A 27,775-nucleotide genomic window follows, 5' to 3' on the forward strand; every position below is an offset into this window, starting at 1 on the left:
TACATTAACTTCTGTGAAGTTTTAGTTAGAAGCACCTTTGCACATGATATAAATTAGTTACAGATGGAGAGAGCACATACAGGATAAAATATTCCATACTCTTTTATTAATGACATTGTTCTTCATTTTGATGTTGACCACAGTTTCAGGTCATCTTTACAAGTTTTTGTATTGGGCCCTAGATTTATCCTGCATGTATATTGCCCAAACTGGGAGGATTTCTTGGTATTCTCTGCTTCCCTTTTTTAGACACTGCTAATTCATGAAGCACTTCTGCAGTACCACAAATTCGGGAAACCCATGTTGTACACCAGTAATTGGATCTGCCATGTTGAAAGAAACTTTCTTGTGATGGGCAAGAAAGAATGACACCTTTTTAATGGAAAAGAGTCTATATTTTAAAATACAAACACATGTGTATAATGATTTCTTTTTCAACTACACATAATACAGATAAATAATAGTTTTAACAGGTGCTCAGGTTGGGAAGTATCTCAGGTGATTTCATGGAGTAGTTTATATAAAATGGCAGGCAACGTACATCTGCTTTATTCTCTTACCTGATTCTCCTTTCATATATCAGGGGTGCAGCAATGGTGTTATTTCAATGGGATTCCTCCTGATTTGGACCACATAGGCAAGAGTGGGATCTTCTTATGCTGAGCTGATGAACGTTTTGTTGAACGGCTCAGGAAAATATTTTGACTAATGAGAGAAAATGCCTGTAATACAGCACTCAATATGTTCAGTTGGTGTTGCTGTCATTTAAAATGACTATTTTAAATAGTCATTTGACAACATGAATGCTTGTTATCTTTTCCCAGGAAAGTAAAAATCTTCATTTCAGTGATGCAAAAACTGGCCTATTGTCACCCTGGTTTTTTAAGATTTTCTAGGCCTTGTGATATGGACATTCTTGTGGTGAACTTTTTCAGACACTTTCTGTAAATAACTGATTGTTTTGTCTTTTATGGAGGAGGAGAAAGTTGATGGACTGCTGGTTTGACCAGTGTCATTGGAGAGGTGTCCCTAACACCCTGCAATCCGCTGTCACTTTTGGAAAACTATAAATGTTGGAGTCAAGGAAAACTTCCTTTCTTTGCCTGAAGAACAGTGGTGTGCTTGCATTCTTTTGTGTCTGATAGTGACAGCCTATCAAGAAAGTATTTTCATTTCCAGAAGACCATTTTCAGATTTACGGGGTTAACTCCCTTACAGTTTGATTTAAAATATAGTTATAATGAACTGTGTGAAGGTTTCAAATGATGCATTAGAGCAATGTTGCTTTTTGCAGTAAATGACCAACTGTTATTTCCATTTCTCTAGAGTTCTTCCTGGAATTTGGAAAACAGTGCTGATTCTCTCCACTTTAAAAGCAACTTTAAAGCATGGTGGGAAAATGTTTCATACCACAACTCCTTTGAGCAAAATTGCCACTACTGCCTTTTTAATATTTAGAAAGTGCAACACTAGTGAGAAACCTGCAATCACAGACTTTCTTCTCACATAGAAACATAATCAACAGTCTCAAGAAGGAATACGGCTTGACAAAACCAAAGTTGGAGAAAATATTACCCTACCATATTGGTGTTGGTGTGTTTAGGATGGCAGGAAATTTTTTCTGCTTAGAAACCCATAGTAGATCTAGCAACAGCATTCTCCTTTTACATTTGCCTTCTCTCCTGTAAGAACTGAAATGTGACAAAAGAAGTCAGTAAAGGACTTTTCCAGTTTTATTTTTAATTGCTCTACTTGCATTTGGTGCCTTTTTATCAGTATGAAGTTGAATCCCAAATTCCTGACTGCAAGCCGAGCTACAGCTTTGCTTCAGAACAAAGCACTTATACCAGAGTGGAAGGCTGCAAGCATTGCCTGGAATAAGATGTTTAGGACTTGCTGCACTGTTTTTAAGGGAGAAAAAGACACAGTGACTTTTATGTGATAGACCAAGGCAACATTTCTGGGGTAAACTCCTGGGTGGCAGCTGGGTGACAGATGTTCTGACACAGCCATTTTACACTCCAAGTAGCTCCACCCCACTTGCATCTGCCAGTGGAGCGCCTCCCATAAAGCCATTCCTTTCTTTCATAGTCAACAGAGATGGACCAGGCAAACTTAATTGGCTCAACAAGGTGATTTTGGCTAACCTGAGCCATTTTAGGAGAAACCTATCAGGGAGCAATCCTCTGAGCAGCTGTGGATAGGACAGAGACTGGTGTATTCCCTGTGGGGATGGGTGCAAGGAGCAGAGGAGCTGGGAAGCTCCAAGGGCCAAGCTGCTCTGATGTTAACAAACAATGTGCCTCAGCAGGTTTCATTAGCCTGGGCATGGTGCCACGCAGCTGAGGGGACAATGTGCAGCCAGCAGTGGCTCTGGGGTTCTATGTAGAACGCCCTGCTGAGTAGTGTAGACATCTACTTTGTGTTTTCTTCAGACCATTCATGCTACAGCTGTTTCTAAGAGGCTAAAAATGCCTCAGACTTGACAAGATGCATGGAGTCGAAGCCCAAAATGAGATTATTAGTTTGTCTGAAGTGGGCTGACATATATCTCAGATTATTAAATTTTACCTACTTCTTTTTTGGAGTCTGGAACTGATCCAAAGCCTACTGCAGCCTCTGGAATTACTCCAGAAAGTTCAATGGGTTGTGATTCAGGCTTTGAGTCAAGCCTCAACTTTATACATTTTTAATTATTGAAAGGACTCTAATCCCCTTCTGCCTCCATGTGTGCTGATACAGAGACCTCATTTTCCACTGGTTAATGCTGGAATTTGTCATTTTTTGTAGGAAACATGCAGCATTTTCATTTAATGCAATCAAACCGTGTATTTTTCTAATAGATTTTGTGGGTATGTTAATGGAGTTGTGGCACAGACTTAGGATGGGGCTGACACAAATTATTCCTAAAACTCAATGAGTTGTGAACGTAGAAACAGAAGTATTGTCCTTCAGCTTCAAATTACAAATCTCTGCTCCCTGAGCTGCAGGTGATATCCCCAGAGGTGAAGGGTGAGTCATACCCACAGAGGTGCATCAGCATCCCTGTTCAGCTAAGTATTCCCAAAGCTTTGAGAAAAGAAAAAAATCTGGCTGGTTGCTAGAGTAATGAAGAGCAGGTATTTGCCTTGCATCATTCACAAAAATAGCAAGTGGAATGCAGAAAATTAATTTCAAGACAAAATATTTCTGTTTCTGGAAGCAGAAGAGAAGGGAGATAGAGAAATGACAAGGAAACTCACAAAGTAAAGGTGGCATTTGCCATGTGAACCCAAGCAAGCAGAACGTGGGAAAATCTCAGTTTTCTGTCTGTCAGCAGCAAAGAGGCAACAAGTGTAAGCAAATGAGAAGAGGTTGGCACAGCACCAGCCCATATATAAAATTATTTGAAGAAACTTAGATGGCGAGTGCTGAAAAGAAGAGAGAAATCCTTGAGACCGCACTGATAGCAGCTGTGTTCAGAGTTATTCAAGAAATACCCACAAACTTAATTCCCTTTATCATTTCAAAAAGATAGAATTGAGTGTTGAAAGAAGAGTGCAAGGGCTAATTGTTTTACAGATATAAATAACATGAGGTCCAGATCATTCTGCAAATACAGCTTCCAGTTTTGCCTGATTTAATAGCATTCCTTTACTCATGGTGGTGTAACAAGATGATTCATGGCTGAGGTGTATTTAGTGAAATGCTGACCCCTCCACACCACTTTTGAAGGGCTGTGTGCTGAGAAGGAGCCTTCACAAGCTGATGCACTAACCATGCGCTGAGCTGCCCTCAGAGGAGAGTACCAGCTACCAGTGAAGTTAGCAGGTTGCAGCTTTGGTTCCATTCCTGGTCTTTTTCTTGCCTGCTGCCCCAGCAGTTTAATTCAGTACTGAGGACTAATCCTAGCTAGCAGCTAATTACTGCAAGCTTCAGAAAGGTGTAATCTTCCTGCCCAGTATTCTAGGAAATTGTGAACAAATACTGAACTTCCAACAAGCCAATCAATGAACCATCAGTGCAATTAATGGTTTCCTTTTATTTACGACCTTTAAAAATCCAGATAGAGAGATATGTACCTCTCTGCACTGCAGGGATTTGTAAAGAGTCAAAATTCAACACTAACTTAGCATGAGCAAATCTCTGCCTCTTAAATCTCTGGAAAATCAGACTGCAGTTACTGCAGCCACCAGCAAGGGATGAATTGGTGCATAAATAGCAGAGGTTATTGGAGAGGGAGATGCCTGCTCCCCATAAGAGAAGCCATTGCTTCATAGCTTGGTTCTCCAAGCTGGGAATGGGATACAAAAGTTTTGATGCCCACTTACCTTTGCTGTCCCTTCCTTCTGGCAAAACAGATGTTCTTCAGGATTACATGGAGTCTGAGACTAGGGCCATGAGAGATCTTCCACCTCTCAGACTGCTGCAGTGCTCCTGGTGACCAGCACACCATTTTAGAGGACAAAATGGAAGCACTTTATTTATCATCCTAAATATGTGCATCATCAATATTTGCTTCATTACTCATGTTTTATTTACCAGTATATTTAAGCACGCTTTTGTTTCGCCCTTTTTTTTTTTAAGAGTATTCTCCCTTCTGGTATTTGTTGATAAATTTTCACAACATTCATACTTCTTCATTTTTCAGTTTGACAGACTGAGGTAGCCAAGCTTTCCTGGTGTCCTCCCACTTTCAAAGCAGCTCTTCTCCTGTACCTAGGATTTCCCTTTCATGGGTATTCTTGAATACAGCTGAACAAAGTAAACCCAGTACCTTGTAGAATGGCATTTGTTCTTCCATCTCTCTGATGATAATTTCTATCCCAATATATCCTGTTATCTGTTTGCTTTTATTTATTTATTCATTTTGACCATTATGTCTGTAGGAGATCAAAATGATCCCATCAGTCTACAAGCCTTTCTTATACCCACAGCAAAAACTGTTCATATCGCATTGGTAGATGATCTTGCACTTTCTTATCCAGATTTTAGCTTTCTTCTCTCACTTCAGTCCATAACTTCTTTTTTGTTCCATCCTGGTCCTTTTGCCTACCAGTGATTCTTCCCAGCTTGATGCCAATAGGCTATATTGGCTGACTCTCCCTTGCTGTACTGCTCTAGAATGGTTTTGAAAGAGCAGTTCTGGTCTTTGCAGCCCTTGGCCTCCTGGAAGACCCACCATGGATACAGTATGTTGTTACTGGCTGCTCACCAAATCCAGCCTTGAGCTTCATCACAACCTTTACATATATACAACATCTGGGCCCGGAAACTTACTGCACTGTAAACTCTATTTCTGACTTTTCCATCTGCAGGATGGCCTAATGGTTCTTAAAGGAAGTGACCAACTTCAGTGCAGACACCTTTCCATATTTCTGATGATAAATATAAATGAAAGGAAATCACCTAGCTTCTTGACAATTGTGTCTACTTTAAGTTTTGCCTTTTATCCTTAGTGACCCAGAAAATACCATGTTCTTTCTTCGAGATCTTCCTTCCAATACAGGTAAAGAATACCTTACTGTTTGTTTTAAATATGTTCATGCTTCTCTTTATGAAAATGATGATGAAACTTCCTATTAATTTTCTGCCTAATATTTGCTGGCTGTAATTTATGTTTTCTTTATTAGGTTCTCAAAAAAACCTGATTTCACATTTTGACTTTGAGTCTTTCCAACCCTGCCAATTTCTGTATCGTTTTGTGATACTCATCTCTCCTGAGCCTCTAATGATGCTTCTTTCCAAGGAATTCCTTGATGCTGGATGTGCAGGGGCTAAGACTCTGCTGGGGTAAAAAGTGCAACTGAAAAAATTGATGGACCTTGGGAATTATTAAACATAAAATATTAAATGTCTCCTTCTGCATTTGCCTCTAATTCTGTGTTACTATTGACCGTGGGCCCATGGGCTGGCTCATTACAGCTGTTCTTGCAGGCAGTCTTGTCCACAGATCCTGCCCTTTTCCTTTTCTGATTTCCTTTGAACTTTAGCAATGTGAGAAGGTTTGTGTTTAACTGAAATGTCCCCTGGTGAACCCCAGAGTGTCTGGCGGGTGCAGCACCAGCATCACCTCCTGCACAGAGCCCTGATGCCCACAGTGCAGCAGCCCCCACTGCTCCACAGCATCTCCCTCTCACCTGGAGCCAGGCCAAGCAGCTGCAGTGCTGCATGGCTCCTCAGCTCTGCAGACTGCCCCTGGCACCACTGCGACACAGGAGCTCAGGGCTGCCACACTTGGCCTCTCAGCCATGTGACTGCAGACTCCGGGACAGGCTAATCTATATTTATATATATCCATTTATAAATATTCATGTGTGTGAAAAGCACCTTTTATGGCAGGATACTAATCTTGACTGATTGCATTCTGCAAAAAAAAAACTCCCAAACAAACCGCTGCTGGAAACAAACCCAGGTGTGAAGGGAAAATGTAGATAAATTAGGAACATTGATGGATAAATGTATACTTGCATATATAAGCACATGGAAGGCAACAATAATAAATTGGTTCTGTATATGGTTTATTCATATGGCTCCCTATGTTTTATTTTTTCAGTTCTTCCCTCTAGACAGTAGTGAAGCTGGTTTTGGCAGTTTCTGTATTTGTTAGAATATCAAATAATAGATTTTTGCTAATCTTTCTCTGGAAGAGATGACTTATGAAGTTATCTACATTGATCCAGAAATGGTGCAATATCCTTCTCTTCTGAAACTTACAGATCTGTGCTAAGAGATGAAAACACAGGAGAAGAATTGCACAACTTTGCTTGTTTATGGGAATATGTCAGGTCATGTAAATAAAGCAGCATTCTTGAAATCAGAATATAAGGTAACATTACCAACTTGAAATTATGCCCATGTCTGCATATTAGGTAACTATCAAAGTGAAAGTGGCAAGTAATATACAATATACTTAGCAACCTTGGCATACCTTTTTCTTTTATGAGGGAGTGATTCTTTTTTTTTTTTAGATAAAAGGTTCCTTGTGAAAATATAAAACTCAAAGATTAGAAAAATAAACTATTATGAACAAATAATGTGACAAAAATATTTCAAAGGAATTTCAGAAGAGATGTCTGAGATAGCATTTCAAAACTGTGCTAGTGGGATTTGATTTTTTCAAAGGGTTTCTCCAATAAGAATCATAACAACCCAATAGTGATCAAAGTTTGTAGTGAAGCAAATTTAATGCCATGATATAACTTTTTGATCTATGTCACCACACCCTTCAGAAAAAATGAGTGACCTTTGCACGTCAAATTCCTTTTAATATGAGTATAGGAAAGGAAAAATCTTCCTAAAATGCTATTTTCTGTTCAAAGCAGTTGTCAAATAAAGTAAATAATAGTGTAAATGTTATATGCAGTCATATTTCCTATTTTTTCTTGTATTAATATTACCTGCATTGCTGAAAGTGCTACATATCTCATACTAAACACTTATCAACATTTTCATAAAACTATGTATTTTTTCAAAATTTCCTGTCTTTTTGTGTACCATAGGAGCATTTAGGATTGCAATCACCCTGTCTGTTCCAGCCATAGCAAACCACATCAACTCCAACCAGATGATACTGGAGGCAGAACAGGCTGGAAAGGATCTGTGTGCATTTTTTTGATCCTGTTCCTGTTTTTTGCCACTCTTTGTTCTCAAAATTGTTTCGAGAAGCCTTGCATCCCCAGGTCGACCAAATCCATTAGGATCTCCTTCCGTCTCAGGTGTCTATCTGCTGACTCAGTCCAGAACTGCAGCAATAATCTCCTCTGCCTGTGGCACAGGCACAGCTCAAAGCCTTGGCGCTGGCTTTGCCACAGAGGAGCACGCACTGACCTTTCTTTCTCCTGACCCAGTTTTTCTCTGTCCCTGGTGCAATAAGTGGGAATGTGCTATGGTCTGAAGGCAGACAGATGGAGGAAGAGTCTCAGGATGTGACTGTTGCAAGAGCTTGAAAGTGAGCCAGCAAAACTTCATCATTGCACAAAGGAGTAAACAAGCTCAACTGGAGTATGGAGCTGAGATAACCTCAATGTTCAGTGTCAGCTCTCAAGCTGGGGAGAGTCACCATGCCACAGGGATGTTTCTCATTCTTGTGTCTCTTTCTCTCTCTTTTTTTCCCCCCTATATTCTTTGAGAGAAAAAAAAAAGACAAACTCAAAGAAATGTGGAAGATGGGAGCCTGGTACTGTTTTAAATATTTTTTCCCTAGGCTATGATTTGAATCTTCTTAATTTTGTCTAAAATGAAGAGATTTCTCAGAGAAAAAGAAAAAACTTCCATGAGAGTCTATTAAAAATTTCCAGCAAAAAGCAGTGATCTGTTTTGGCTTATTGAAGCTTTTTAATTTATGTTAACAACTGCCAGAAGCCCATTTGGAGGAGTGATTTTGCACTGTTCGCCAGAGAGGGATTTGGGATGGAAGATATCCTACTTGATGATAGAATATTTATCCTGTCCTGACAAACTACATTCAATGTTCTGAATTTCTTCCATAGTGATGCTGAAAAAGAGCCCCTGACATGAGGAGGTGTACATTTTGGTACAGGTTGTTGAGGTTTTTTAACCACCTTATAGTGAGCCCTAACCTTAACTAAGGTTTCAGGTACTGTGGCCAAGCAGAAAAACTTTTTATATACAATATGCCAAGGTATGGGTTATAGAGTCCCTGATTAGTTCTTATGTAGTTATTATAACAACATATTTTTTATGTTAGGGAAAGTGCAATGCTTGCAAAAATATTCTGTTGTATCTAATAAATTACATTTCAAGATGAAAAGCTACTATACTACCTCTGAGTAATGTTGCTCATTACTTAAATCCCTCAGCAACTTCAGAAAGTATTTAGTAAAATATTCAGTATGCTACAGCACATTTTTTACATTTTTTAAACTACTTTATACCAGAGTGGGCACTACTTTGTGAGAGGAGAGGGAAGCAGGAGGGCGATGGTTTACCTGTCTATAGCAGGCATAGGCATCCCAACAAATTTAAGACTTTTATTGACCGTGTTGTCCTCAAGATCAGGACCTCTACATTTTAATAGCTGTCTGGTGGCTACAGAAGCCTCTTTATCTGCACCCTTCCTCTACATGATAGCAGCAGATCCAGTGACTCCACCAGATGCAGTGCACAGCCTCTCTGAAGAGTGTCAGATGTTGCTAGCACAGTGCACTTCAAACCCAGAGAGCACCAGCCCAGCTGATCTGCAGGGAGTGAAGGACTGGCTTGGAAATATCTGCCAGGTCAGAAGCCAGAGCCAGAGAATTTCTGCACATTTTTGGGAGTATGTGTGCAAAGCAAATAGGTTGCCTGCTGCCTGTGAACAGAAAGCAGAACAATGAAAGACGCTATGAAGAGGAAGGAAAGAAGCAAAATCTGAAAGCAGCCCTTACAGGGCTATGGAATGATTTTAAAAAAACCCCTCTGAATCTGCTTTATGAAATCCACTCCCCTGCAGGATTGTGAGCTGTCATGTTAGTCTGGCTGCAGATAGGAGAGGATCTCCTGGCCCCATCACTCTGTGCACTGCCACCACAGGGCCTTGGGGCCCTTCTGTCCCACCAGCTCTGCACACACTGGAATCCTGTTGTGCTTCTTCCAGAGGCGCCTCTAAATCCCCAGGGGCAGGAGTCAATGTTGGATGGCATGCAAGAGCGCCTGCAATGCGTGTGCAGAGCCTGCTCCTCTGCTCTGAGAGCCTGAGGAATCTAAGTGAACGGTCAGCTTCTTGAGATTTAGGAAACAGTCTGGTATTTAGGCTAGAGTAAAAACAAATGTTGCCTGCAAGAGCAGATGAGGATGCTGTGTCTCACTTCCTGGAATTTAGGGCTGGCAAAGGCAGAATCCTTTTAATTCATATCATATCAAGGTCTTCTGCACATTCTTTCTGAATGGGAGATGCTGGAAGTGGAAAGTTGGCTCTGGTTTTTATTGTTTCCAAAACAAAATCTTTTTGGTGATATTCCTGACAGAAACACTAAAAACTTTTCCTAGAACCCCACCTCCAATATACTGATTTTCTGAGAGACGTCTAACAGATCCCTGTAGGTACAGCCTGTTACATAAGATGTCATCCTTACAGATTTTCTGATTTACCATTTCAGTTTTCTAAAAGTGAAAAACATCGCGGAGGATGACTACAAGTTCAAAGGAAAAAGACATCCTCTTGGTCCCATTCTTTTCTCACAGTAACTTTATGGATTTCAACCATTATCCCTCTGTTACATTAGTGAAGTTGCTGTAATCAGTGGGAAGTGACTGGTCTTTCTCCCTGTCCAACTAGCACTAACATGAGCTGATCCATTTCATTTACTTGGTTGAACCCAGTTGTCTGGACCATAACTCCAAAGGGTATTTCATGTGTTGGTACACATGGGCCCAAAGTTTTCTAAGCTAATATGAGCAGAAATAGTGGGTGGTCTGAACTTTCACCTTGGTAGCCTTGTAGCTGCTTTAGCGAATGCTAAGTGGATAATTAACATAAAATGCCAGCATGAGGGCACAGGCCTCTGCCTATGCTTTCTCCACAGGCCTAGCTGCCCTGTCTGCCCTGGATTTTCCCTGCTGGAGACATACTCGTGCCACTAATGTGGACCTAATCATCCAATCATCAGCAAAACCACTCTCCATCCAAATGGAGGATTTGAGGAGTGGCAGCAATGCATTTCAATATGCCTGGAGACCAGCACCTTAAAGACCAGGAGGTACCCTGCCTGTACCCTCTGCATGTGGCTGTACCCTCTTGCACTGTGGTCCTGATTCCAGGTCTCAGCATAATCCCTGACCTCAGGAGACCACAGACTGCATCCAGGTCTTTTCCAACAGAAAGCCTGCCCTCCGGTTTGTTACCCTCCTGTCCCTCTGGCCACATCTATGGGCTCAGATGTGGTGGGATGGATCCTTGGGTCTCCTCAGCAAATGTAGAGACACAGGTCCACAGGAGTTAGTCATTATGTTGCCATACCAATGAGACACATCCAAACTGACATCAGGATGACATCCTATTTCTCAGCACAGACTCCTTACCAATGCCACAGGGCTGCCATATTTTGCATTGATTACCTGCTCTCATAATGAAAGGGTTATTTTTTAATCCAAACAGGTTCAAAACCATCACCTCTGGCACTTTTTAACCTCTGTAGAGATCGGAAAGGTTTTCTCCCTGAAAGGCCACCTCACCACAAGACTACTTTTGGGTTTGACTTTTGTGGTGTGTCCTTTCTGTTGTGGTTTCTGGAGATGCTGCAGGAGTTGCAGAGCTGGTGAGGCCATGGAGCTGGGTAGAGGGAGCCCATGGTGCCTGTGCTTACAGACTATGCTAATTTTATTTTTGCTTCTGGGTGGGAAGCCAGCAGTTTGTTTCAATCCCAATTTGAATGTGTCTTTCTCAGAGTCTGGCTCTCTTCTTGTGTAACACTGCGACGCTGAGATATTCTGGGACACTTTTACTAACCATGGCAGAGATGCATTCCTGGAGACTAGAGTGAGGGTGTTTTTCAGTGCAGGGCCACATGTTTGAGTGATTCCAGCTGGGAAAACCACTCTCTCTGGTGGTCTGATGGAGCAGAGGTTTACTGACCTTCATAAAACTGTGCCACCCACTGCAGTGTGACTGCCTCCCCCCTGTCATACACATTCCCCTCGCACTGCACACCCCTGTGACCCGGGGCTTCACCCTTGCTTCTCCTGGGCTTGGGCAGGCAGAGCTGTTCAGAAACAATGATGGCAGAGACAAGGGAGGAAACAAAGCTACCCAAGAATGACAGCAGGTTTTACTCAGGCTCCAGTGGATGCTTTGAGGGATCCAACATAGTTTTTTGAAAGATGGTTTGTTACATCCTTAATTCCAAATAATCCTCACTGTTGAAATGGGAAGAAAACATCCTCCACTGTGATCCCGCTTCTCTCCTGCTCTTCAAAATAATTGAGGAATGATACTTACACAAGGTGACTGCCTACCCTAGCTCCTCTTGTCCCTTTATCTTCATTCAGATGCTAATGATGGTTTAAACCAACGTTTGTGATTCACAGGCCTAAAGCAAAGCTAGGCAGAAGGTCTGTAGACAGTAGGGGAGCCAGCTATTTTTAACTCTCCTCCTTCCCTAAGTCAATATTAGGATAAGCAGCAATGAAAAAGGCCAACACACGGAGAAAGAATTTGAAGCCAGGAGAGCTGCAGGAGCTGTCAGAGCAAGCAGCCTCACAGGGCAAAGGGCAGCAGAGGGACACTGGCAGGTGCTAAGTGGACTGGGGGACCATTTGTCTCCCCAAAAAAAAAAAAAAGCACTAGACTCCTCAGATATTTACAATGGCTTCTGTCCACTCCAACTGTCTAACTACCTATATATTTTAACCTCCCCTAAATAGAGTTGCGTGCCTCCAGCATCCCTGTTAATGGCAGAGGCTATGGTTATAGTTCTGAGTGCTGGTTTGATCAGCCCCCAGCTGTACAGCTGCTAATGTTTCTGGAGTAAAGAATTTCCTCAACCCTTCATCTTGTCAAGTTGACTAAATCCTACAATGTTTTGGAAAGGGATAATCTGAACAGGCTTCACAGATTCTTTCAGCCTACCAGAGACTCTGCTTGAAGCTTGCTTAGCAAGAGATTCCCAACCAAGTTTCATAGAGATGTGGATTTCAAGAATACCTTTTTCCTACAGTAGTATATAATGCATTGGGAGGAAAATAACTAAGAAAAGAAAAATATAAGTTTAGTGATGGAAATGATGGAAAGGAATTGTAACAATTTATTTGGATTTATGTTGGCTTTACAAATGTTTTCTCCTATGGCAAAGAGAGGGAGAGAATATTCTGTACTCTCTTGACAATAAGAGCATGCTTGTATTTCCTTAGACTATGAAATAAAAAACAGAGATGAAGTGACCTGTGCCTATTCCCTGTTCTTGGTGTCTGTGACTGATGGACAAAGAGAACTGTTCTGAACTGGGCATTTCTTTGTATCCTAACTGCTATTCCTTCAGCACTTGGCCTGTTAACAAGGCACAAAGGAAGCAATAAATGGATGGGAATAGGGGCCAGGTTGGTGAGGGGTTACCCCACAATTCCCTTTCTCTGAAAGAAATCTCAAATGTGTAAAATCAGAATGGGCTCCATCTTCCTGGCTCTTCCAGTGCGTGTTCTTTCACAGCTGCAGTCTGAGCTCTCCTCCTGTGTTTGCTTCCTGCAACCTCCCAAGGCACCCATGCAGGGCAGAGAAAGGATGGTGGATAAGCTCATTGCTACAGGAGGCTGTGTGACATGATGTGTTAGGGTGCTTCCTAATTCTACAAACTTGCTCAACAGGGAGATTAAAAGATTGCTCTGTGAAAGAGTCAACTTCACCATGGTGTCTTTGTTCACTGATTCAGCAAAAAAAGAAAGATGGCAAGGCCTGACATTCAGGTACTTGTGAAATAACAAAATAGATTTGACTCCTCCTACATGCCAACTCCACTTAAAAAGAGCAAAATACATTTTCCAAATATATATTCTTCATACCCTACAAGGAATAAAAGATAAATGACTCTTTCCCCTTCACCCCTTCTTTTCTACACACGCCAAAGAGAGATCTGATTAATCCATGTTCAAAAATCTGGGGCCAGTCAAGAGAATGACAAATGTCCTTGTGATTTCATTGGGACTGAAAGCCAGACCTACCAGAAATTGATCAGCATCTTCTCACCAATCAAATTATGGTGACATTTTCTGTGATGGGCATGGGCCTAACAAATACAGTGACAATGGACATAGAAACTGTTAAATGTCATCTCATTTTCTTACAGAAAATTGCGTAGCAATTTGTAGTATTTCAGCATTCCTCTAGGAACTCCTTGCAGAGGTTGCTTTCCAGAGATACTAAGGAACTAGACAATTGCTCCTTCTCAATATGTTGAGTTTAGCAGTCAGATAACAAGGTTTGCACCATAAAAAAAAACCCATGTTGATTAGGGTATAAATTCAGAATTATTTCAGTGCTTGTGTTGTGGCTAGAGCAGTGAAATTCATTACTTAACAGCAAGCAGAAACTTGCAACTGCCACAGCAGCATTTGTATCCTTTTAATGGAATTTGGTTTTGTTTGGACAATTTCCTGCAAAATTAAGTTTCTGTACATAACATTTTAGCACAGTTGCTTGTCAAGGGTTAACTTGGTCAGTGGAACCTAAGTGAAAGTTTAAAAATACTGCTGTCATAGAGAACAAATGCCTTCAAAGTGTCTATAGCATATGTTATTTAAAAGAGCACTGAAATAAAGTCCTGGTTTTAATTATTTTTCTTTGCAGAACTTCTCTAACTTTATTGCCAAAGAAAAGACTTCCAGAGCCAATTTTTAATCTTAATTATACCAGATTCAATCTGGAATATTTCCCTTGAAGTTAGAGTTACACCAGGTTTACACAAAGCAGAATCTGTCCCAGTTTCCACATTAGATTCTTTCTCAAAAGATAATGTAGATTAAGAAGCAAAATATCTGACTAAAAAAAAACCAGCAGTCTAAGGATCATAATGTAACTAAAATGCTGCTGTATCCTCTGTTCTTGAGCCACATCAGAGCTTTCCTGTCAAAGTCTGAAATGTAGCTTCACATGCATGGTTACGGGAACCTTTAGCTGCATTTCCCTCTCATCTCACTCTCTCATTTCTCTCTCCACAACCACCTTGCTCAAGAGAAGTGCATATAACTGAGTTCTCTGAAGGACTGTCGGCAACAAACAGGCAAGTGATCATGTAACTGAGGTAGAAAGTGCTCTCTGCAGAATTACATGAGGTACAGACTAAAACAAAGTGATCTTGGAGAAAAAGGCCAAATAGTCTTTTGGAGAAGTAAAAAAAGAGAGGAACTGTTTCCCTTGACATTTCAATGTTTCAGACTCTCCTGTGCCTGAACTAAAGAAAGGAAAATGAAGACATGGGCATTGGCCACTTCCTGGAATGGCTTGAGGTGTGATTGGTGCCTGTTTGATTTCTTCCGTCGCTGATTAGGGCCGTAGAACCTTGAGTACAGGAGACGTGCAGTGCTGCAAGAAGAATGATTTGTGCCTCCTGCTGGCATACCTCCAGCATAATCTTGGTAAATATGAGTAAAATGAGTGAACAAATTCAATGACTAAGAGGAATGGCTGCGTTCATTTCCAGGTCTGGAACATTTTGCTGATTGCGACAACTCCTTGCAGCTCTTGCAACTCCTAGTGGTGGCTCCACACAAACTTCAATTCTGCAAGCTCTTAGGAAGCATTAATGCATTTCCATCTTCTCAGTCCTTGGAATGGGGAAGATCCAAGTTCAGAAACACTCCATGCCATGGAAATAGAGGGGCAATATTTTGTTTGCAGGGGTATTTTGGAGCATGAAAGATCAGGCGAGGAGAAGGATCCTTTTAGAAACCTAATTGCAATTCATAAACCTTGGCTGTAGCTCCAGTATTTCCACAGCAAATCACCCCAAAGGTGTGTGTTAATCACTAAGTGTCAGAAGAAAACCTGTTGTGGGATGAAGCAGAAAAATGCCATCCCCTGCCTGCAGCATGGGCGGCTCCGGGTACTCAGTGAACAGAGACGTTTCTCTCCTGAGTCTGACACTTTATGATGCTCAGCCTGTCTTAGCTCTTCCATGGTAGGAATGTAGGGTGGACATGATCAGCCCAGGAGTACGTGGGCACCGACATTGACACAGATGCTGGCACATGCCCACTGTGTCACAGTGAGCATGGCTGCGACATCCAGGGTGGCCTCCACACCATCCAGCCCCCCGTGCAGAACTCAGGGCTGGGCTCCCAAGCACAGCAGCCCGAGGGGAGCAAAGCTGGTACTAATAGTGAATAGCTGCAGAAGGAAAGCAGCTTGGTCTGGCTGTGGTTTTGTCCTGCTGTAATCCATTAATTGCTGCAGCTCGAAAGAACAAAGGCAGGGATAACGGTCTCGGGAGTTACGAACCGAAGTCAAACCTGGGCTGAATCAGCAGACGATCCTTTGATTTCAGAGGGAAAACATCATTTGTGGCACGGGAGGAATTTATCGCTCTGCTTTGCTCGCAACACGCCACATCCCCCGAGCTGCGGAGCCGGGTGCGGGCTGGACCTGCGGGGCTGGACCTACAGGGCCGGAGCCATTGGGTTCCGGACGGCCCCTCTTGGCCATATTCTCCAGAGCCGGCCGGTCTCTGATGGAGCCCCGAGGCAGCCGCGGTGCCCCTGCCGGGCTCGGCGGCTGCTCCGGCGGGCTCCGGTGCCCTCTAGTGTCGCGGGGGCGGTGGCACTGCCCGGCGCCCTCGGCGGGCGGTGAAGGCGCCCCGGAGGTGCCCGCGGTGCGGCGGCGCTGCCTCCCCGCCCGTCGGTGCCGCGGCGGGGCCGGGGCTCTCTGCCCGGGGCCCGGGGCCCGGAGAGCGGAGCGCGGAGCCAGGCGGCGGCGAGGGGCCAGGCGGGGAGCAGCCCCTTTCCCCCTTGCTTTGCCTCGCCCCTAAATTTCGTTCAGGCTGCTTCTGGACCAGAGCGGGCTGTTTATCCTGTCGCAGTCAAAAAAGTCAGGGCGGGAGCAAAGGAAAAACAAAGTCTGTTTTTCAAAGAGTAAGGCTTCCACGGCTGTTTTGGCATCTTTTAACGTCGAGAGCCAAACGCAACAATGAAAGCAAAACAGCTCGACGTCGTGGCAGCAGCGGCCTCGGTGGGAAAACGACGGGCGCGGGGAGGGAGAACGACGGGTGCGGGGAACTACCTCAAACAGCCATGTGGCGAATAAAAATAAAGGCTAGGGAGGGCAGGCTGGGCAAAGTTAATTTCTTTTGTCTGGCTGCCTGTCCTCCCAGTGACACGGGATCCCTGCTATTCAGCGCCAAATTCTGTTGAACAAACAAAATGAGGGAATCTGTACTCGTGGAAAGATGGAAAGAAATAAAAATCTGAAAATCTGGTAGGACTGTAAACGTACACAAGACCCTCCCGCCGCCAGAACATTTTTCCCGGAGGGGTTCTGGCCCTTGGAGTTCCCGTGCTTAGCTCTCCTTCCAGGTGAGGCAGCCCTCACCGCTGTATTCCCTCCCTAGGCGATGGATGTGAACACAGATGTGAGGCCGCTCTGCTTTCTCCCTCTCTCGGGGGTTTGAGGGGTCTCTGCTAAGGGGTGCAGCTGCTCTTCACGCAGAGGTTCCTGCTTCAAAAGGTAAAAAGGGTGACTACCGCTCCGTGCTCCGCGGAACGTGGGTAACGATAATCAAACCCAGACAAGCCTTCCCATCCAGTCAAAAGGCTGCGGCCCCTCAGCGGGGGCTCCCGCGGAGCCCGGGCCGGGGCACCCCCTCTCCCGGGCCGGCCCGGTCCCGCCGGTGGCCACACAAGCCACCTATTATCTCGTTCAATAGGCTTATCCAGTTATCCGCTCCCCGGCTCACCCTTGGGAGAGAGCCGCAGGAAAGGATTTATTACTTGAAACAAATTGTGATTTCCCCAGGGATGGGGATGCTGAGCGGGGGGGGGGTGTGAAATGGCCTCGAAGGCTCCCAGCCCCCCTGGAAGCGTCCGAGAGCGGAGAGACCCGCCCCGCAATAAGCCGAGCCGTCGGTGCTCCCGCTGCCGGACTCTGAGGGCACCGCGGGCCCGGGGAGGGGGGCACACACCCCCGCCCAGCCCGGGGGGCAGGCTGGGAGCATAACCAGGCGAGAGCGGCTCTAGCCCGGGCGCCGCACTTTGTTTGAGACGTGCAGCTTCCATCTGTTACCACATAAACACAGCTAACGGGATGCTTTATGCTCCAGCCCTTCAGGGGAGGGGAAGGCGGGAGGACAGGGGAGAGGTAAAAAATCCCCCCACCCCCAGCCTGTCCTCTCGCTAACCCCACGTCCCCCTCGCCTCCCTGGACGGGACCCCCTGCACCACACGGGGCGGGAGGCAGAGCTCAGCAGCCATCCTGGAGAGTTTATTTTAACTACCACCTCCTCTGCGCGGGACCAATCCATAGGCACAGCGCAGAGGGATCGGCCCAGCGCCCAGAGCGGGCAGAGCCCAGCTCCCGCCGGCTCGGTGCTCCGGCCCTTAGTGTGGGCAAGGGAAAGCTACGTCGGGGAAAGCGCCACCGTTCCCCAGAAGGGTCCTTAAGCCGCGGAACACCTCCGTCCCTGTCTCCACAGAGCCGTCGGGCCCCCGCCAGGAGGGCCAGACTGGCCTAGCAGGCAGCCTCGCCAGTCGCCCAGTTCACAATTTTTATTTTTGGCTGGGTCTTGTGAGTTCCCACGTGGAAGCCGTTAACGACCTCTCGATAATGATCGTGACAAAGGCATTATTCAAATGAGGCAGGTAATTGCAACCAGAAGGCATCTCCTCCCCTTTCCTTTTGCTCCTTTCTTTTCGAAAGAGTAACTCTCGCATTACATCCCATCCTGATGATATTTCGCCAGGAATCACCCCGCACGTCGAACCACACACGCTCACGCCGGTACATCGCGGCCCGTGTCCTGCAGGATCGCCCCGGTGCACAGGCAGCTGATGCTCTTCTTCGAGGGGTTTAAATTTGCGAGAGCCCGCAGCTCTGATCCAAGTAATGATAAAGCATTTCCCTCCGCAAATTAAGGGGTTCAGGATGCTGGGTGCGCTCGCCCTCTCAGATGGAGAGTTCCAGGGTGCGGTGTGGGGGTTTTTTCTCCTGTGTTGTTTGTTTGTTTGGTTTAGTTTTTTGGGTTTTTTCTCTCCATGTTTTTTTGACTCACTGGGAGCCTGTTGTTTATTCACCAGCATTACGGTATCCTGTTAGCATTCCGACCAGGGGCTGCTCATAGATCTGACTCCGATGATTTCCTGGTGGAACATGTGGAAGCAATAGCGGGGTTGTGCACTCACCCGAGTCGAGGACGCGCTAGTGGAGGGCGTGCAAAGGGCCGGGAGCACCGCCGGGAGCCCTGAGAGCCCAGGCAGGGCTACCTCAGCCCGGAGCGCGCGTCCTTGGGAGTTGGTTCTCCTTTCTGCCTCTGTTCTCTTCGGGGCATCTTCGTTTCAGAGGTTGAACTCTCCCTCGCTTAGGAAAGGAAAAAAAAACACTGGGTCCTGGCTCTTGACTTCGAGAACAAACTTTTGTTTAATACTAAATGGGAGAAAGAGGTGCGGGTGGTGGTGATGCTGGGGAAGGAAGGAAAAGGGAGAAGCCCCGACCCAGGGGCAGCTGGGGGCCCGTGCCCTGCCCAGAAGGCAGGCGGCGGGCAGGGACCCGCTCGGCTCCGCTCGGCTCCGTTCCTGGGGCTGCAGTGCCCCCTCTCCCGCGGCCGCCGCATCGCCGCGCCCCGCTCGCCGCGCTCCGCACGAAGCCTGCAGCGAAAGGGCGGCGGGGGCAGCTCCCCGGCAGCCCCTCGGCCGCCCCTTATCGCCAGCGATAGCGACGGCCAACAAAGCAGAGATAGCCAGCGCTGGTTCCCCGGCGGGGATCAAAGCTCCGTCTGGAGCTGTTCAAACAGGACAGGCTCGGACGTGCGCTGCCCGCGCCTCCGCCGGCACCTCCGGCCCTGGCCGTGTCCCTGCCTTGGTTATTACTGGGCTCTGTTCGAGCAGGGCAAAGCGAAGGCAGAGACGAAGAGAATAGTGTTCTCGGTCCCGTCGGAGCTGCGGGTTTTGGGGAGGCTGACTCCTGGCGAAGGTTACCTTTCGTTGTGTCTTTCATTCATAAATGTTAGTGATTCGTCTCTCCCCCCGTCTCTCTGTGCCTCCTGGTCCTGGCTGGCTCACGGCCGTCCGTCCAGCTTTCTAGCCCGAACCCGAGCGCAGCGGTGTACAAAGGACACGAGGAAGTCGCGAATTCGTTTCCAAATCAAACTCCCCATCCATAAACCCACACTGTAAGCGTGGACATCGAGCCCGGCGCCCGAGCCACTGTCCTGGAGGGTCTGAGGAGGGAAGACTCATTCATGAAATTTGGGAGCACTCTGAGTTTTCATGAAAGTTTTTTGGGTCTTTTTTTTTTTTCTCCCTTTTTTTTTTTTTTAAATTTTCTCCCCCTGCAGTGCAAAACTCCCCGCTTCCCCCTTTCCTCCCCCTCGCCCCTGCCATATGGCCAGCCTCCCCCTTCCCTGCGAGGCTCCTGAAATCTGGAGGCAGAGACTGGCCCCCCTGCCTGCGTAAGAGCCTCCCGCCGGCGCGCCCGCCTCCGGCCGCGGGGCTGGGGGCGCCGGGCGAGCCAGCAGCTCTTATTCTGAAGGGAACGGAGGGGGGCTTCATTTCCTGACAGCTATTTACTTAAAGCAAATGATTAGTTTTGGAAGGATGGTCTATAACATTGAATCAATTACGGGACGCGGTTTGTGAGACCATTACAGTCGGATCGGGAGAGAGGGCGAGCGAGAGGGAAAGAGCGCGGCTGAGCAGGGAAAGTCACAAAAGACGTGGACATATTTTGGATGTTTTACAATCTGCAGGATTGGGGTTGCGGGTTGTAAAGGAGAAGGTAAGAGGTGCTGGGCATTTTCCCCACCTTTTTCTTCTTTTTTTTGTACCTTTTCTCCCGCGGTTTTTTCCTCGTTTATTTTATCAGGTTTTCTTTATTTATTTGTTGGGGGTTTTCTTATGTTGGTTTTTTTCTTTTTTTTTTTTTTTTTTCTTTTTTTTCTTTTCCCCCGATACTCTGAGCGGAGCAGAGGGGTTCCTCTCGCGGGGCGCAGGCGGCGGGCGCTGGTGACCCCGCGGAGGGGAGCGGGGGAGCAGCGCCGGCCGTCGGGGTGCGGCGGCGAGCAGCGCGGGCAGCGCTAATGACAAACACATTGGGACGGCGGCGGCCACCGCGCCGCATTCCTGCCGCGGGGGCGGGAGAGACCCGCCGGGGCTCCGCGGGCAGCGGCAGCGCCCGCCCCAGGGGGGGAAAGCGGGGACGCGCACCGACCAAGTAAGCGGCTCCGTCTCTTCTCGCATCCCTCTCTTCCTTCAGCCCGCTGCTCTCCCGTCCCTTCCCCCACCCTTTGTTTTTCACCACCTTCCCTCCTTTAGATCCCCTTTCTCACCTCGCTCCCCCTAACCCGGTAGCCTAAAATGCCCCGAGATCCCGAGCGGAGGCACGCACGCAACCCCCGAAAGGCGACCCGACCTCCATCCCTGTGCGCCCCGTCTTTTTTTTTATTTTATTTAAGTGTCTCGGTGAAAGGGAAGATGCTGAATTTAGACAGGCTGGTACCTGGAGCCTTTCCAGCCTGCAGCCCCTCTCTCGACGGGAATGCCAGCCCTGCCATATGCCCTGCCGGACTGTTGGACCCCACTGTCTCCTACCCCGGGAAGGGCAAAGTCTTCGCGGCCACCTTTTGGATTTTGTCAAGCGCAGAGTTGCTAACTTTCCAGCCTCTGCCAGGCTGGAGTCCCCTGGAAAAGTCCTAGGAGCAAGTAGGAAATGGCTTTTTGGCTGTCCGCGGCATTGCTCAACATTTTTGGACGCGGATCCCATAGTTCAGGAACCGTTCCAGAGAACAGGACTTGGACAGCTTTTTCTGGAGCCAGCAGCGACAGATCTAGCAAGGCAGCAGCAGTCCCAGGGCACAGCAGCCAGCCCCGGGGCTCGTCCGCACCCCGTCGGGGAGGCGGCTGCGGACCAGAGGCGGGAGCGATGCCCTGGCCCCCACCAGTGCTGGGGGCACGTTCCCAGCGCCCCTCGACGGTATTTTCGACGCGTCTCTTGCCAATGTTCGAGGTCCCTAGCGCTCCTGCGGGGCCCAAGTCCGCACGCCCGGAGAAGGCGGCGCATCGCCTCGGCCCTGATGGGAACCTACGAGCCCGTTCCCGGGCCTGCGGGCGCGTCGCTCCCTCTTGGTCCCACACCCACAGCTCCCGGGGGGCACAACCTCTGTCCCCCGGCGGGACTCCCGCCCTTCTCCAGACCCTGTGCCCTGGGGCTTTCATACTTCGCCTGACGGAGAGGGCTGGAGAAGAAGCGTCGTCTGGTAGCCCCAGCTCCGCAGGGAAACACGTCCGTCCTCCGCTCCTGTCCGTCTCCCCTGCCCCGCTTTTTCTTTTCCCCGGCCACCCCGCATTAAGAAAAAAAGAGTAGTCTCTCCAGCTTGGCAAAGGCTTTCCTATTGTTTCCCAGACAAACAGTGAAGTGGCTGGGAGCTGCCATCTCCGCTAGGTTTGCTCGGTGTCCCGGGCAGCCTTTGATGTGCAGCGGCTCCGGCCGTCGGGCTGCGCCGGGGGTGGGCGGACCGCGGGCAGCCGCGACAGCGCCTCTGTCCCGCTCCCCGGGGGCTGCGCCCGGGCTCCCCACGGGCCAGCAGGGTCTGTCGGGCGCCTGCAGCCTGATGGAGGCTGGAGGGTGTGAACGGAACTTCCCACCACCATCCATACCCCAGACCCGACCGGCTGCAGGCGGCCGCTCTCTCCCCGACGGGGCGCACCGGGGGAAGCGGGATGGCTTGTTACGTCTCGGCGTCTCCCAGGGCCGATGTAGGGCCCAGCTGGAGCCCCAGCTCGGCTGACTAAGCTCTGTGTCCTTAGATGGGACAAGACACAGGATCAAAGCAAGGAGACAGGCATCAAAGATTTCTCTGTCATCGTCTTATCAAAATCTGAGCTGTGGAGATCCGACTTTTAACTCTGTGTGTAGAAACGCTAGGAAAAGATCTCCCAGCAAGGGACTCCGGGTTTAGCTTCTAGTTAACAATGAGTGTTTTAGAATGGCCCTCAGCTAAACAGCGCTTTAGCCAACCTCAAAGCTTGAGGGAAAAAAAGTTTGCAGAAAAATGAGACCTCACAAAACACTGGGATTTAGGAGTCCACAAGCAAACCAGCTCTCTCAGCCTGCAGGCATTCTGCTGCTACTTTTAAATGAGATCCCTTGTTCTGGTACTCCTCTTCAGGCACTGAGGGCAGGAGGTGTGCCAGTCCAGCTGCCGTCGGGTGCTGGGGCCATCTTTGCTGTTACTAGTTTGTTGATGTATGGGAAATCTTCATGTGGCTCTGAGCGTAATACATAGGTATTAGGTTTCAAGAAAGCAGGAAGTAATAAATATTTGAATAAAATACCTCTCTTCTCTACTACAGCATTGGTCTAGGATTGAAGTAAAGTATATATAGACAGAAAGTCTTGCCTAGCCCAGACCTCACAGATTATTTCCAGCTATACTCGTTGGTCAAAAAAGGAGGCTGAAATCTGTAACTTTATATAATTCTTACCTTGCTTGCTTCTTCATTTCATCGTGACTACAATCGTACCTACTTTTGTACATGAACTCTAAAATTTTTAATAGAAGATGTTTCCTTTTTTTACCTTTGAAGACTTAAGGACAAAGGAATGACTTCTGAGAGGTGATTTTTCCCAGTGGTGGTGAGAATTGCTGATAATTTAAAAAAAAACCGAACAAGAAAGCAAATGATCCTTTCTCTCCCTGATGCCTTGCCCTCCTGCTTGACTCATCTCTTTCAAGCCTATGAAGCTTTGTGTGGGTGCCCAAGGGAAAAGCTTGCACTAGCTAGACTTCCTAGCTCTTGTGGTCAACTGAGATGGATATTTTTTTCCACACAATGCTCCTCAGCACTTAAGCTGTGATTTGAGGTGTTCTTTGATTTGATTCTGAGAACCTAAGGAAGATGTATTACTTGGAAGTGTTAGCTGGTTTGTTTGTTTGTTTGTTTGTTTGTTTTCCCCCTGTTTTCTGGGACAGTCTGGAAAACCCTCCTTAGATCAAATGGAAAATTTAGGCTTTGCAATTCCCCCACCACCCTTAGCTCCTAGACTGAGGGACTCTGTCCTGGAGGGTTAGGCTGAAGAATTGGTATTGACTAGAAGGCTCATTGGGAGGCAGCCTCACTGTGTCCTGCAGAGCACTAAGTACTCAGCAGGAGACCAGCACTGGGCTACCCTTGGTGCATGGCTATTCCTTGGGTTTTTCTTGAGGCATAGTTTTTCTATGTACAGGCTATGCTGGATTCAAGTATTTGTAAAGGGCCATGGAACAAGCCTCATTTTGGGAGAATATTTATGCCAGTCTTTTTCATTGAAGAGGTTTGAGCCTCTCCCCAGCAAAACCATCAGACCCACATGTTAGCGCTGCAGGGCAGCACTGCTCTTGTGGAGAGCTGAGTTTGCAGTTTGGGAACTGAGGACCAAGAAATGTTTCAGAAGGTCCTGTCTGAACATTTACATTCAGCTGGTGACATATACCACAAGAAAGAAATATCTTTTCTTGGGCTGGCCTTAGCTCTTCCTGGAAAAGATCAACTTTCCCAGAAGGACAGACTGCCACTCTGACAAAATCACGACTGAAATTACCCAGCCCTCTCACAACAAGGATAATCATATCATTACGTGCCAAGATTTACAATCCAAATACTCTCCTATCACTTATGTAAATACAGAGAAAATGGGACCAGTGTTGGTGTGTTGTTGGGGTTTGGATTTTTTTGTTGTTTGTTTGTTTGTTTGTTTGTTTGCGTTTTTGTTTCTGGTTGTTGTTGTTGGGTTTTTGTTTTGTTGGTTTTGTTTCATTTCGTTTTGGGTTTTTAATCACGTGAAATTAAAAACGCAGGGATTTTGAATTTTGAGTTGATCGGGGAGACCCAGTTTAGGCGGCTCAGCTGGAGACCAGCGCAGCCTTTTGCGGACCAGGGATGTGTCCGGCTAGCGCGGATCAACATTGCCATCCTGCGGCCGCCACTGCGAACTTCAGTGGCTGGGCGGGAATCAGCCCTGCAGTCCCCGGCTCTCGGGAGATGATGGGCTGTTCTCTGTCTTGAAAGAGATCTTCGGTTGATTCACATCAGTATGAAAATAACATTTACCCTTGGCTCTTCTCGGTGCCGCTCCGTTCTTTCTCTTTAGGTCGTGTAGAGCACTCATCTAGGAATATCGTAATTTTCTAAGCATGTATTTCCATTGAGTTTCTGAACATTGATTTTACCTTGTCTTTTGTGGCACAGTCAATGAAACCTTTCTTTATAGGAAGCCAGTGCTTGGAAGTTAGTGTTTGGAAAATTGACTCCTGACTGATAACAGCTCTTCAGAATTAGTTTTCTGATTTTTTTTTTTTAACCACAAAAGTGACAAGAGAGATGCCAGAATTTCAGTCAGAACCTTTCAAAATCCATGTAAATTCAATGACTGTCCAACCCAGGGCAAACCCCTGCAAAGAGTTTGGCAAATCTGCCAGGGCATTACCTTGCTTTTACTATACACACCCGTGCTTCTATTTTAGCTAGCAATGTCCTAAGTATGCGAGAAAACAAGGTTTGCTCAAACTCACATTGTATGGGTCATGCTAATACTGGGTTTCAGCTTGCATAAACCTACTGGCTTCAGCAAGGCTGCACCAAGTTATGGATTGATAGACCAGTGTTAGGAACTGAACCTGAGGTATTTATCCAGGGCTGAGATTTGGATAACTGGGGACAAAGACAACTGGTCTGCCATAAGGAAGGTAAAGGAGCTAAAAAGGTGTATGTGATTGTAAATATAGAAACCCAGGATAGGTGTACCTGCTTGGTGTTGGGAATGAGTAAACTCTCTTGCCCATAAGTGTGAAATGGTGCCTGTGTTAAACCTTGAGCCCGGCATGGATGAGTGAGGGTATGCTGGTGATGGCACCGGCATTCTTAAGTCAAATGCGTGATGTAACTGAATCCAAACAGGTTTTGAGTATGAGTGATGTGAATCCTTAGTACATTATCCTGTCTTTCACATCGAAGAAGTGTTGCTCTGGGTCTTGATGAGATTAACGGGTCATTGGGTAAAGATCAAAGCTCTGGGTTGCGAAAGAAGAGCCAGATGGAGAAAGCAAATTTAGTTAAGTCCTTGTGTTTTCAAACTGCAATGCTACATTGAGACACTCATTGATTTCCGTGTCAGCCCAGCCAAGACAGCAAGTTCAAAGCAGCACTTTGGAAATGCCATCACCTGTATTTCTGTTGTTGGGCTTCAGTCCTCACTTGCACACACAACTCTGCAACAAATCCACTTCAGCAGAGCTTCTGGTGTGCAAGAGATGAACTAGCTTTGTTTTTCCTCCTCCTTTGCTGCATCACTTGCACTGAATAGTCTGGCAAAACAACACAGGAGGGGGGAGAGAGTTGCCTTTCAGTCAGAAAAGGGAGGGAACTTGGCAGAAGTGGGGCAACATTGTCTTGTGGAGTCAGATCAATAAAGCAGACCATGGTGAGTCTTTAAAGAGTTACAGAGCATTACTTTATTAGAAAAAAATGCAGGGTATAAATGTGATAAAAATGAGTAAAAAGGCTGAAATTGAGGGAACTATTTGATATCCAAGAGTCTGTTATTGATGGGAGACAGACACATAAACACATGGCAATTATTGCTAATTGAAGAAGCAGACAAGATGCCTTGTCTCTGCTGGAACATTGTTAGCTGGATTTCTGAAGGTGTTTGTACATGTTTTTGAGGCAGGTACTCTTCTAATCCTTCTTCTGAGACTTTTATGTTTGAATATAAAATTCTTTTGCTCTACAAAGGGGTGCTGCCTGCTCCACCCATTGCAGGAGAAAAGCAGGACTAGATCAGAAACACTCCTTGGCGTGTTGTAAGAATTTAGTTCCCATATGGCACTGCCACAGTTGTAATAACTAGATGCACCTATGTGCTTTCATATCTCAGCAGCAGGAACTGAATACCAGAGGATTAATAGAAACTCCCCAGAACCTTTGAAAAACAGTCCCTGTCTTGGCACACCATCCTTTATTTTATTCCTTCATCAGTGTTTCAAATTACGGGCTCTTCTGTGCAGTGGTTTTTTTCTCTATATTGGATATGGGCCAAATCCAGTTGCTGTTAAAAGTCACCAACAAAGCATCTGTTGGTTTCAACGGGAGTAGGGATTGCAGGATCTTCTCCTTTAGAAATTACCTAGCATGCTGCTTGAGGGTTTTATGTAGAAATGTCATTACAAGGCACAAAAATTACATAGATGCTGATTGCTATTGTTGCCTCTATAAGACAGATGCTTTAGGATTTTATGTTTGAAAGCTGAAATAATTGCATGTGATCTATGACTCTCTGCACTGTTGGGGAGAATAGATGCTCCATGAATGGCACTGCTGGCCTACAGTCTGTAATGGATTTATTTCATTAGAAAATTTCAGCATGTGTTTTAAATAGTGTGTCTCTCGATCAAGGGAATTCCTGCTAAATAAGCAATAAGCACTATTGTATTACATTGTGTTCTGTAAGCTATATATACACATATGTACAATGGCAAAACAAAAATATCACTCAGGATTGTACTACTTGTAATAAGATTGGCTTTAAAAATGTACTTTTTCTCCCATAAAAGCTGCTTGCAGCTGAAAGGTCAGAACTTACTGCATGAAGATGTTGCATCTTCATTGGTGCTTGTGAGGATGCTGCCTCTGTGCAGGGGCGTTTCTGTGGGCTCAGTCCCGGAGGCTACAGTGGGAGCAGAGCAGCCTGCAGGCTGTTGGAGAGGGGATGCACCAGGACTTGGTTCCCTACACCAGGACTTGGCTCCTTACACTGCCAGTGGGGGGAAGGGGTCGTGGTGTCTCATCTGGCTGTGATCAGTCTGTGGCCACACGCACCTTTGGCAGTAGGTGGCATGAGTCTCGCTGGGCTGTGGCTGTGAATTGGGGTCCCTGGGCCACTCCTCTTCGTGGCGCTGTGTGGAGTGATGGGAAGCTGCACTTGGGTGCTGCAGAAGAGGGGTTCTGCTAAGTCTTATGCAGTTGTCAGTCCATTAATTGTCTCTCTCTTGCCTTCTTTCTGTTTCAGCTGTTGGCAGCTATGGGTACTTACCCACAGGCATTCCTGATCCTGGGATGTTTTCTCACAGGTAATGTTCCTCAATCCTCTAAGCTTCCCCATCCCTAATTCCTCGTCAATCCGTGTTTA

The 27,775-nt window shown here is 46.4% G+C and overlaps 1 protein-coding gene across 3 annotated transcripts in view; it reads left to right on the forward strand.

Moving 5' to 3' along the window:
• The first annotated feature begins 18,350 nt into the window (after positions 1–18,350).
• PDGFRA (platelet derived growth factor receptor alpha) overlaps positions 18,351–27,775 on the forward strand; it is a 36,169-nt gene continuing 26,744 nt past the window's right edge. The window contains exons 1-2 of one of the 3 annotated variants that reach the window (XM_030946847.1): positions 18,351–18,499; positions 27,656–27,716. In XM_030946847.1, the coding sequence (XP_030802707.1) occupies positions 27,668–27,716 (49 nt within the window). In that variant the 5' untranslated portion in view covers positions 18,351–18,499; positions 27,656–27,667. Of the gene's footprint in view, positions 18,500–20,185; positions 20,397–27,655; positions 27,717–27,775 lie in introns of those variants that run through there. The other 2 variants (XM_030946846.1, XM_030946845.1) reach the window with 2 other exon arrangements.

This window comes from Camarhynchus parvulus, chromosome 4, assembly GCF_901933205.1.
Source record: "Camarhynchus parvulus chromosome 4, STF_HiC, whole genome shotgun sequence".
Taxonomy (NCBI): Eukaryota; Metazoa; Chordata; class Aves; order Passeriformes; family Thraupidae; genus Camarhynchus; species Camarhynchus parvulus.